Here is a 12,500-nt window from a genome sequence, read left to right on the forward strand (position 1 = left end):
CTATCTATCTATCTATCTATCTATCTATATTTTATAAATAAAGGGTGCACTTCAAAGGTAGAAGCAGACATTTTCCCATGGATGATCAAAAACTTCCAGATGGCATCTGTGATGATATGATCAAATCTTGATGTTTTTAACCCCCTCCCCCTTGCGGACATCCCCAGGGAGAAATGAAGATCACAACTGATGTGCGCGGAAAATTTTTTTTAAAAAACTTGGCATGGATTTTAAGAGAGTGTTAATCAGAACAAACCCAACAATTGCAGAGGATTTTATCCCGGGGGGGGAAATAATTGCATGTTTGAAAAATAATTTATTCCACAGCTTCTTCTTCTTTTTTTTTGTAATCCTAAACTTCCTTCCTTTTGCTATTTAAATGCACTTGGTTGATGTGGACGAATCTGTCATGTAATTGAAGTTTAAAAGCGGGGCGAGATATCAAAAGAAAATGAAATGCAAGCTTTCTTAATTTTAAATCGTTCCTGCCAATTTTGCATTTTCGTGGCTGGCTATTGTCGATCCAGGGGCCTCTCCCGATGAAATTAAAAACGGTCCAGTTTCCAAAGAATCACTATCCAATACAGGAAGTCCTCGCCTTACAACTATTTGTTTAGTGACCGTTCCAAGTTACAACGGCACTCAAAAAAAGGAACTTAGGACCATGTTTCACACTTGCGACCGTTGCAGCATCCCCACGGTCACGCGATCAAAATTTGGATCCTTGGCAACTGGCATGTACTTGTGACGGTTGCAGCGTTCTGGGGTCCCAAGAAGCAAAATCAATGGGGGGAACCCAGATTCGCTTAACGACTGCACGATTCGTTGAACCGCTGCGGTGATTCGCTTAACAATTGTGGCCCCAAAAATGGGGCAAACCCCGCTTAGCAACCACCTCGCTTAGCCGCACAAATTCTGGGGCTCAGTCATGGTCGTACGTTGAGGATTACCTGTAGGATATCGGATTGCAGAGGATAGATGAGCAAAATTGGCATAATCTACCACCACAACTGACAACCTTTTTCTGAATTGTTTTGGAAGTGTCCCAGACTAATTGTGTGTCGTGTCGTTTCCTTCCTTAGTGTGTGGACAGCCCAGCCGCCCTCTGCCTAGCCTGGTCAAGCGGATAATCGGCGGGAGAAATGCAGAACCTGGGTTTTTTCCCTGGCAAGCTCTGATCGTGGTGGAGGACACCTCCCGGGTACCCAACAACCGGTGGTTCGGCAGCGGAGCCCTCCTCTCCGAATCGTGGGTCTTGACCGCTGCCCACGTCCTCTGCTCCCAGCGACGGGACAACACGGTGACGGCGGTCTCCAAAGAACACGTCAATGTCTACCTGGGCCTTCACGACGTCCGGAACAAAATCGACGCGGTCAACCGGACGGTGGAGGAGATCATCGTCCACGAGTCTTTCAACATCCAGAATTACAACCACGACATCGCTTTGGTCAAGCTGAAGGAGAAGGTGACCATGGGACCTTACATTATGCCGGTGTGTCTACCCCAGGAGCAACATGAGTTGGGAGGACCTCAACCCAACACGTTGGGCTTGGTGGCCGGTTGGGGTATCTCCAACCCGAACATCACCGTGGATGAAGTGATCAGTTCCGAGATGCAGACCTTGTCCGATATTCTTCAGTACGTGAAACTTCCTGTGGTCCTTCACGCCGAGTGCAAGACAAGTTATGAGTCCAGATCTGGCAACTACAGCGTGACGGAGAACATGTTCTGCGCCGGTTATTACGAAGGAGGGAAGGACACCTGCTTAGGAGATAGCGGTGCAGCGTTTGTCATCCGAGACTCGGACAACCGGAGGTGGGTGGCCCAAGGTTTGGTCTCCTGGGGTGGACCAGAAGAATGTGGCAGCGAGCAAGTCTACGGGGTTTACACCAAGGTGTCCAATTATGTGGACTGGCTGCAGGAGAAAACAGGGTGGACATTCCTGGATTCCAGTCTGGAGAAGAGATGAACTAGAAGACGAAGCTGAGATCCAATCCCAAGGACTGAATCTGTGTTTGAGGAACGTCAACCCAGCTCAACCACGTTCCGAGTTCTTTGAGGGCATTATGGATGGGGGAAGAAAGATCTGGAGATGTTTCCTCCTCCTGCGACTTCGGTTGAAGGAGCTTTGCGTAGAATTCCAGACACTCCATCTGCGACATTGCGTTGAGAAGAAGCAACGTTCCCACATTACTACCAGGCAAACTCCAGAAAGTGTAGTTGGCACTGATTGAATGAAGTCCACGGCATCGTTTACCGTTTTCTTCCCAGCTTTTTCGGGGTGGGCAGCGGGACAGTTTAAAGATGCGCTGAATGTTGTCATTTTTGTAGAAAGGAGGAGGATTTAAGATTGTGTTGGGCCCGCTAAGACAACGTTTTTCAATTTTGAAGATGCGTGGACTTCAATTCCCAGAATTCACCACGCTGGCTGGAGAATTCTGAGAGTTGAAGTCCAAGTTAAAAATTCGGGAGGCCGAGAAACACTTTTGGTGGGACGTTTGCTCCCTCTAGTGGCCGTTTCTGGAATAGGAATCTGGTCCTTTGAAAGTCGAAAGACATTGGAGCCTCTGTCAATCATTTGTGCCCCCAAATCTAAATTTTTCCAGGTGAAGGAGAGCCTCCCTGGAGAAATGCAGAAATCCCAAATTCAGCGAGACACTCCAAACATTTGTGTGCTTTTGTTGGTGTTGTGTACAACATTCCAGTGGCGTTCAGCCTCTTGCTTATCCAAATCAGTCTTTTGAGTCCAAATTATTATTTTTTCTTTAGCTAAGCATCATTTCTCATTCTTCCCTACTGCATCCCCCCCCCCAAAAAAGAAAGAATTGTAGAAAATATTGGGGCAAACAGAAATATTTCTTCCAATGGAGAAATTCCATTTCTCTTTTCTTGCAAAGAGCGATAACTTTGCTCAGCCGTTTAAAGAAGATTCCGTTGCCGTACAAAAAAGAGAGAGCAATATGCAAGTAATCCTCAACTTATGACAATTCGTTTAGCGACCGTTTAGAGTTACAACAGCATTGGGGGGAAAAGCGACTTAGGACTATTTTTTCACACTTACGACCGTTGTGGCATCCTCCCAGAGTCACGTGATCAAAATTCGGACGCTTGGCAACTGACTCCTATTTATGACGGTCGCAGCATCCCCAGGTCACGGGATCCCCTTTGGCGACCTGCTGACAAGCAAATTCAATGGGGGAAGAGCCAAATTCACTTAACAACCGTGTTATTCATTTAACAACTGCCGTGATCCACTTAACAGCTGTGGCAAGAAAGATTATAAACTGGGAGACAATTCACTTCATAACTAATAATAATAATAATAAAGTTGGAAGAGACCTTGGAGGTCATCTAGTCCAACCTCCTGCTCAGGCAGGAAACCCTATACTATTTCGGACAAATGGCTGTCCAGTCTCTTCTTAAAAACCTTCCAGTGTTGGAGCATTCACAACTTCTGGTGGCAAGCTGTTCCACTGGTTAATTGTTCCCACTGTCAAGGAAATTTCTCCTTAGTTCTAGGTTGGTTCTCTCCTTGGTTAGTTTCCATCCGTTGCTTCTTGTCCTGCCTTCAGGTGCTTTGGAGAATAGCTTGACTCCCTCTTCTTTGGGGGCAGCCCCTGAGATATTCTGAGACTGCTATCCTGTCCCCCCTCGTCCTTCTCTTCATTAAATGAGACATCCCCAATTCCAGCAACCGTTCCTTATATGTTTTAGCCTCCAGTCCCCTGATCCTCTTTGTTGCTCTTCTCTGGACTCTTTCCAGAGTCTCAACATCTTTTCTACATCGTGGTGACCAAAACTGGATGCAGTATTCCAAGTGTGGGCTTACCAAGGCCTTGTAAAGTGGTATTAAGACTTCACGGGATTCTGATTCTCTCCCTCTGTTAATGCAACCTAGCACTGTGTTGGCTTTTTTGGCAGCTGCAGCCCACGGCTGGCTCACTGTTTCACGTAGCAACAGAAATATTGGTCGTAAATGGAGGACTACCTGAATTTCTCCTTTAGCTTTGAAGCAGTTTATTTGAATGGCCATTTTAATTCTACGTAATGGATTATTTAATCCATCTTTTTTTTTTCCTTTTGCACTATCTACGTATTCAGAGGCATTCGTGAAAGAGGGTCAAAAAAATGAAGCTGGAGATCTGACATCACAACAGTTTGGAGCTTTCCATGCACAGCGACAACTGCCACCTTGTCTTTTTTTTTGACACACACACACACACACACACACACACACACACAGTGGTGGAATTCAGTCAGTTCACACCGCTTCGGCAGAACCGGCAGCTAATTCTTTGTTGCCCAGGCCCAGAATGAACTTCCGGAACTGGCATCCATGTAGAGAACCAGTTGTTCACATATTTGAATCCCACCACTTGCACACACACACACACATACACACACACACACACACACCTACAAATAGTCCCCGACTTACGACAGTTCATTTAGTGACCGTTCAAAGTTACGACGGCACCGAAAAAAAGTAACTTAGGACCGCTTTTGATACGACGGCTGCAGCCTCCCTGTGGTCACATGATCAAACTTCAGATGCCTGGCGACTGACTCATATTTACGACGGTCGTAGCGGCCTAGGGGGGTCACATGATCCCCTTTTACGACCTTCTGACAAAGCCAAGTCAACGGGGGAAGCCCGATTCACTTCACAATTGTGTTACTAACCTAACACAGGCAGTGATTTATTTAAGGTGGGACTAAATTCACTTAACGTTTGTTTTACTGAGCAATAGGAATTTTGTGGGCTCTGTCATAAATTGAGGATTACCTTGTTATGTATAATAAATTCCCCTGCTTGGTATCCCTGTATTCCTTCCAAGGTGGTGTGGCTGTACGGCACCCTTATCAAATTGGAGCCCCACCCGGGATGGATGCAGAAACAATTTCTCAATAAAATGCAGAGTTCTTTGTCTCTATTTATCCTTTTATATGTTCTGTGTTTTCTCTTTGGTGAGCAGCCATCAATGAGAAATGACATCTGTCCATCTTTGAAAGAAATATTATATTATAAGATGCGTTTAGGGGAGGTACTCTGAACTTTCTTACATATTTAAGAGCTACTACGCCCTTTATTATGGGTTTTATACTCTGATTTGTAGGATCCCTAATCTGTATTAACAACTTTTGAGAAAATGAATAAAACTGTTTACACAACAATCCTTGTGACATCGACTCTAAGTTCTTTAAATCCTTTCAAATTTCCTCTAACAATAGCAGCTGAGATAATAATAATAATAATAATAATAATAATAATAATAATAATAATAGTAATAGTAATAGTAATAGTAATAGTAATAATGATGATGATGATGTTGGAAGGGACCTTGGAGGTCATCTAGTCCAACCCTCCTGCTCAAGCAGGAAACCCTATACCATTTTGGACAAATGGCTGTCCAGTGTCTCCTTGAAGACCTCCAGTGTTGGAGCATTCACCGTTTCTGGAGGCAAGGAGTTCCACTGGTTAATTGTTCTAACTGTCAGCAAGTTTCTCCTTAGTTCTAGGTTGCTTCTCTCTTTGATTAGATAATAATAATAATAATAATAATAATAATAATAATAGTAGTAGTAGTAGTAGTAATAGTAATATTGCAATAATAATAATAGTAGTAGTAATAGTAATAGCAATAGCAACAGTAACAGTAACAGTAACAGTAATAGTAATAGTAATAGTAATAGTAATAGTAATAATAATAAAGTTGGAAGAGACCTTGGAGGTCATCTAGTCCAACCCCCTGCTCAGGCAGGAAACCCTATACCATTTCATGGTGGTTACATCCATACTACAGGTAATTCTTGACTTCTAGTTCGTTTAGCAACCATTCAAAGTTACAACATCATGAAAACAGTGGTTTACAATGGTCCTCACACTTGTGACCATCGCAGCATTCCCGATAGTCAGGTGATCAAAATGCGTGTGGTCAGCAATGGCTGTGTATTTACGACGGTGGCAGCGTCCCGGGATCACATGATCTCCGTTTTTGACTTTCTCAGCCAGCTTCCGACATGCAAAGTCCATGGGGGGAAGATGGATTCGCTTAATGACTGTATGATTAATGACTGTATAATGACCGCAATGATTCGCTTAGCAATCGTGGCACGAAAGGCCAGAAAAATCAAGCGTGATTTATTTCACAACCATCTTGCCCAGCAACAGAAAATCTGGGTCGTAAATGGAGGACTATTTGCGTTGGGCTGCCGGAGATGCCATCCCATAATCTTGTCACATGGCGGCATTCTGAAACTGGATAAAAATTATTCCTTGCAATCCATATCCCCCTTTTCTTTGCTTCCAAATCCGAGTTTTCTCAAAGGCCCATGGACTTCAACTCCCAGAATTCCCCAGCCAACCCCCTTCCCCTTCTCTGGATGGGCGGCCTTGCCCCCTGTCGTGAAATTTGGGGTTGCAAATCTGGTTTTCAGTCATCTCGGTGCTGTTTTGTCAGGGTAAGGATTTCAAGGCTAACCAGCCGATGTAATGTAATATAAGGTGGAAGATGCAACGATAGGAATGACTCAGCAGAGTCTGTGTCTCTTTAAGAGCAAGCAGGGTCTGTATCCCTTTAAGAGCCTGAGTATAAAAGGGAAGGCTTTTGCTGGAGTGTCTCTCTCTCTCTCGTCCGTTTCCTGCTGTAACGTGCTGGCTGGGGAATTCTGGGAGTTGAAGTCCACCCATCTGAAACGCTGCTCTAAAAACTTGGTTTTCTGTTCTTCCCCAGTCTGTGGGAAACCCAGATTTTCCCGAAGCTCCCTGGCCCGCATCATCCGGGGACGATACGCTCAAAGAGGAATTTCCCCATGGATCGCCATGCTCCAAAGGAACGGACGTCCCTTCTGCGGAGGGTCACTCATAGGTAAGAGACCTTCGGATTATATTGGGGACTTGGGGAAAAGCTGACTCACCATGCTGGCTGGGGAATTCTGGGAAATGAAGTCCATCTATCTGCAACTTGCCCAGAGCGAGGAACATTGGTATCATGTGTGAATTGGACTTCAGTGCTGGCACCCACCAGCCTATTCAGGTCTTTTACAATTCAACACCCTGAATCAAAAGGGTTCGGTACCCAGGAGAGCTGTGTTGTGTGGTGTCCCACAACCTGGGCAAGAGATACCCCCTGGGGCATTTGGATATGCCCCCCGTCCTTCCGTGGTACACACGTGTAGCTGGAACACAGCAGCATCTGGTGGCTGTGCTTGCAAAAATGAACACAGGTGATCCTCAAGTGACATCCGTTCGTTTAGTAACTTTTCGAAGTTACAACAACACTGAAAAAAACTTATGACCATGTTTCACACTTACAACCTTTATAGCATCTCCACGGTCATGTGATCAAAATTCAGATGCTTGGCAACTGGTTTGTACTTATGACAGTTGCAGCGTCCCCCAGGGTCACATGATCCCCTTTGGCGACCTTCTGACAAGTCCACGGGGAATCCAGATTCCCATAATGGCCGTGCTGACATCTGCAGTGGTTCACTTAATGACGGTGCTACGAAAGATCATAAAATGGGGCAAAACTCACTTAACAAATGTCTAGCAAACGGAAAAATTGGGCTCCATTGCGGACGTAACTCTGAGGACTACCCATACTGGAGATCTGGATAGGAGAAATGTGTCAGAGCATGCACTGATGTAATCCTGGAGTAAATACAGTAAACAGTGGTCTATATTAAGTGATGGTTTATATTACACTATCTACAATATTCCACACCAGGAACAATATACACACATGTGGTAATACAGCAGGATCCAACACAGAGCAGTTGCAGCATGAAACAGACGAGAGAGAGAGACACTCCAGCAAAAGCCTTCCCTTTTGTACTCAGGCTCTTAAAGGGATACAGACCCTGCTTGCTCTTAAAGAGACACAGACCCTGCTGAGTCATTCCTATCATTGCCTCATCCACCTTATATTACATTACATCGGCTGGTTAGCCTTGAAATCATTACCCTGACAAAACGGCACCGAGACGTTTGAAAACCAGATTTGCAACCCCACATTTCACGGCAGGGGGGCAAGGCCACCCACCCAGAGAAGCGGAAGGGGGATCCCGATGTTGTATTTTGTCTTTTCTAGGAAACCGGTGGATCGTGACGGCTGCCCACTGCCTCCATGAGGAATTGGACCCAGAAAACCCGGTTTTCCGACATACGCACGTGATCAGCCCATCTTCCTTCACCGTTATCTTGGGTAAGCGATCGCTGCGAAACAAACCGAGTTTGCCACCCAATGGGGGAGAAAGGCTTTTATAGGTCATCCTCAACTAACAAACACTCACTTAGCGACCGATCAGTGGCACTGAAGGAAGTAACTTATAACCCGTCCTCACAGTTATCACCATCTCAGCATCCTTAGTGTCACGTGATCATAATTTAGGCACTTGGCATCTGTCGTGTATTTCTGATGTTTGCAGTGTCCTGGAGTCATGTGATCTCCATGTCCCGGGGGGTTCCAATAAGCAAAATCAAGCGGAGGCAAATCAATGTAGACCTAGGCTGCATCAACAGAGGGATAGAATCAAGATCACCTGAAGTGTTAATACCACTTTACAAGGCCTTGGTAAGGCCACACTTGGAGTATTGCATCCAGTTTTGGTCACCACGATGTAAAAAAGATGTTGAGACTCTAGAAAGAGTGCAGAGAAGAGCAACAAAGAGGATCAGGGGACTGGAGGCTAAAGCATATAAGGAACGGTTGCTGGAATTGGGTATGTCTAGTTTAACGAAGAGAAGGACGAGGGGGGACATGATAGCAGTCTTCCAGTATCTCAGGGGCTGCCCCAAAGAAGAGGGAGTCAAGCTATTCTCCAAAGCGCTTGAAGGCAGGACAAGAAGCAACGGATGGAAACTAATCAAGGAGAGAAGCAACCTGGAACTAAGGAGGAATTTCCTAACAGTGAGGACAATTAACCAGTGGAACTAATAATAATAATAATAATAATAATAATAATGATGATGATGATGATGATGATGATGATGATGATGATGATGATGATAATAATAATAATAATAATAATAATAATAATAATAATAATAATAATAATAATAATATAGTTGGAAGAGATCTTGGAGGTCATCTAGTCCAACCCCCTGCTCAGGCATATACCATTTCAGACAAATGATTGTCCAGTCTCTTCTTAAAAACTTCCAGTGTGGGAGCATTCACAACTTCTGGGGGCAGGTTGTTCCACTGGTTAATTATTCTCCTTAGTTCCACATTGCCTCTCTCCTTGATTAGTTTCCATCCGTGGCTTCTTGTCCGGCCTTCAGGGTCTTTGGAGAATAGGTGGACCCCCTCCTCTTCTCTGTGGCAGCCCCTCAAATGTTGGAAGGCTGCTATCATGTCCCCCCCTAGTCGTTCTCTTCATTAAATTAGACATATCCCAATTCTAGAAGTTGTGGATGGAGGTTTTTAAGAAGAGACTGGACAGCCATTTAGAACAGAACAGAACAGAACAGAACAGAATAGAATAGAATAGAATAGAATAGAATAGAATAGAATAGAATAGAATAGAATAGAAGCTGGAAGGGACCTTGGAGGTCTTCTAGTCCAGCCCCCTGCTCAAGCAGGGGAACCTATACCATCTCAGACAGGTGACTGTCTACTCTAGCCTCTTCTTAAAAATCTCCAGTGATGGAGCGCCCACGATTTCCAGTGGCAAGCTGTTCCACTGGTTAATTGTCCTCACTGTCAGGAAGTTTCTCCTTAATTCCAGGTTGCTTCTCTCTTTGATCAGCTTCCAACCATTGTTTCTCCTCCTTCCCGCTGGTGTTTTGGTGAACAACCTGGCCCCCTCTGCTATAGGGTCTCCTGCCTGAGCAGTGGGTTGGACTAGAAGACCTCCAAGGTCCCTTCCAATTCTATCTTTCTGTTCTTCTTCTCCCTCCTTCTCCTCCTTCCTCTCCCGACAGGGAAGCACAGAACTCAGAGGCGGGACGACACGGAGCAAATTCTCCACCCTCAGACCATCCACATCCACCCGTCCTACAAGGCGGCCACGTTTGAGTATGACATCGCCGTGGTCAAACTCTCCGAAGAAGCCACCCTGAACAACTACGTCATGCCCATTTGCTTCCCGGATGGATCGCACCAGACAGGTGGGGGATGGGGTAGACCAGCTGGCTGGGGAATTCTGGGAGTTGAAGTCCATGCCTCTTAAAGCAGTCACATCTGGGGAATATTTTGGAAACGGCCTCTCAGGTTTCTTGCAAACTTGTGAGCGCAGTTCCAGGTACACCTGTCATGTGGGGTCCTGGGTGTTCTTGGTGGCTGACAGCCGTGTTACTCACTTAACAGCTGCAGCGTTGACAATTGTGGCAAGTCAAGGTCGTAAAGCCGGCCACGCTCACTGAACTGACTCGCTTAGCCATGTAAATTTGGGGCTCAATGGTGGCCGTACGTAGAACAGAACAGAAATAAGAATATTTCTCACGGGCAGTGAGAGACCAGTCTTGGCTGTTCCATCTAGTTTAGAATAGAATAGGGCTGGAAGGGACCTGGGAGGTCTTCTAGTCCAGCCCCCTGCTCAAACAGCAGAACCTATACCATCTCAGATAGGTGACTATCCAGCCTCTTCTTAAAAATCTCCAGTAATGGAGCGCCCATGATTTCAAGTGGCAAGCTGTTCCACTGGTTGATTGTGCTGACTGTCAGGAAGTTTCTCCTTAATTCCAGGTTGCTTTGAATATAGAATAGAGTAGAATAGAATAGAATAGAAAAAGAATAGAATAGAATAGAATAGAATAGAATAGAATAGAATAGAATAGAATAGAATAGAATAGAATAGAAAAAGAATAGAATAAGAATGAATAGAATAGAATAAGAATTAATAGAATAGAATAGAATAGAATAGAATAGAATAGAATAGAATAGAAAAAGAATGAATAGAATAGAATAGAATAAGAATTAATAGAGTAGAATAGAATAGAATAAGAATTAATAGAATAGAATAGAATAGAATAGAATAGAATAGAAAAAGAATAGAATAAGAATGAATAGAATAGAATAGAATAAGAATTAATAGAGTAGAATAGAATAGAATAGAATAGAATAGAATAGAATAGAATAGAATAGAACTGGAAGGGACCTTGGAGGTCCTCTAGTCCAGCCCCCCGCTCAAGCAGGAGAACCTACACTATCTGTCTCTTTGCCTTCCCCCAGATGCCATGGTCATCGTCAGCGGATGGGGGAAACGGCTGCTGCAACGTCTCCCAGATGCCTTGATGGAGGTGAGGTAGCGGATCACGCCGATCTGGTGATCTATCGATCGATCTCTGTTGATCTCTCGGTAGGAGGAAGAGGGTTCCCACCGAGACTCGCTCCTTGACATCCGCCCTTGATAACGCTTTTCCCTATCTGGGGTGCCCCAAGGATGCTAGGACCGCAGCCATCTCTACTTGGGGGTGTCTTTGAGGAATCAGCCAAGGAAATAGGGGGAGCTGGGATCTCCCCAAACCGCCATCTCCAACCTGTCAGGAGGGCGAGAGAGAGGGAGAGAAGATAGATAGGTTTCCTTGGAGCTCTCTGAGCTGGTGGTTTTCTTGCAGACGTTTCATGACCCAAACTAGGTAACATCATCAGAGGGAGGAGGAGGAGGAGGAGGAGGAGGAGGAGGAGGAGGAGGAAAAGAAGAGAAAAAGGAGGAGGAGGAGGAGCAGGAGGAGCAGGAGGAGAGGGATTATAGGGTCCTTGGTGCTCTCTGACCTTTGTGGTTTTCTTGCAGATGTTTCATGACCCAACTAGGGAACATCATCAGGGCTAGAAGGGAGGAAGAGGAGGAGGAGGAAAAGAAGAGAANGAGGAGGAGGAGGAGGAGGACTGTGGGGTCCTTGGTGCTCTCTGAGCTTGGTGGTTTTCTTGCAGACATTTCACGGCCTAACTAGAGAACATCATCAGGGCTAGAAGGGAGGAAGAGGAGGAGGAGGAAAAGAAGAGGAGGAAGGGGAGGAAGGGGGAGGGGAGGAGGAGGAGGAGGAAGAGGAAGAAGAAGACTGTGTGGTCCTTGGTGCCTTCTGAGCTTGGTGGTTTTCTTGCAGATGATTCATGGCCCAACTAGGGAACATCATCAGGGCTAGAAGGGAGGAGGAGGATGAGGAGGAGGAGGAGGAAAAGAAGAGAAGGAGAAAGAGGAGGAAGAGGAGGGGGAGGAAGAGAAAGAGGAAGAGGAGGAAAAGAAGAGAAAGAGAAGGAGGAGGAGGAAGACTGAGGGGTCCTTGGTGCTCTCTGAGCTTGCTTGTATTCTTTCAGACCTTACATTCCCCAAACGAGGTAACATCATCCGTAAACATGAAAGAGAGAGACACAGAGGGATCACACCCTGGTTCCTTTTTCATGTGGGTCTGGTTGTGGGTTTGGCCATCCTTTTGACTTTTCTGACCTCTGACGCGGGGGTCCGTCCGGGGTTTGGAAATCCCACCGTCACGTCCAAAGTACAAGGTTGCACTTGTTCACAAAAAGAGATTAAACCGGACCCCCAATTTGTAC

The 12,500-nt window shown here is 45.4% G+C and overlaps 1 protein-coding gene across 1 annotated transcript in view; it reads left to right on the forward strand.

Moving 5' to 3' along the window:
* MASP1 (mannan binding lectin serine peptidase 1) overlaps positions 1-12,500 on the forward strand; it is a gene marked incomplete at its 5' end in the record, with an annotated part of 50,592 nt that overhangs the window by 25,727 nt on the left and 12,365 nt on the right. Inside the window, 4 exons of the mRNA XM_015828086.1 lie at positions 6,735-6,869; positions 8,094-8,207; positions 9,929-10,114; positions 11,178-11,245. Of these exons, the coding sequence (XP_015683572.1) occupies positions 6,735-6,869; positions 8,094-8,207; positions 9,929-10,114; positions 11,178-11,245 (503 nt within the window). The remainder of the gene's footprint in view (positions 1-6,734; positions 6,870-8,093; positions 8,208-9,928; positions 10,115-11,177; positions 11,246-12,500) is intronic.

This window comes from Protobothrops mucrosquamatus, unplaced genomic scaffold, assembly GCF_001527695.2.
Source record: "Protobothrops mucrosquamatus isolate PMUCROS unplaced genomic scaffold, P.Mucros_1.0 scaffold4218, whole genome shotgun sequence".
Lineage (NCBI taxonomy): Eukaryota > Metazoa > Chordata > Lepidosauria > Squamata > Viperidae > Protobothrops > Protobothrops mucrosquamatus.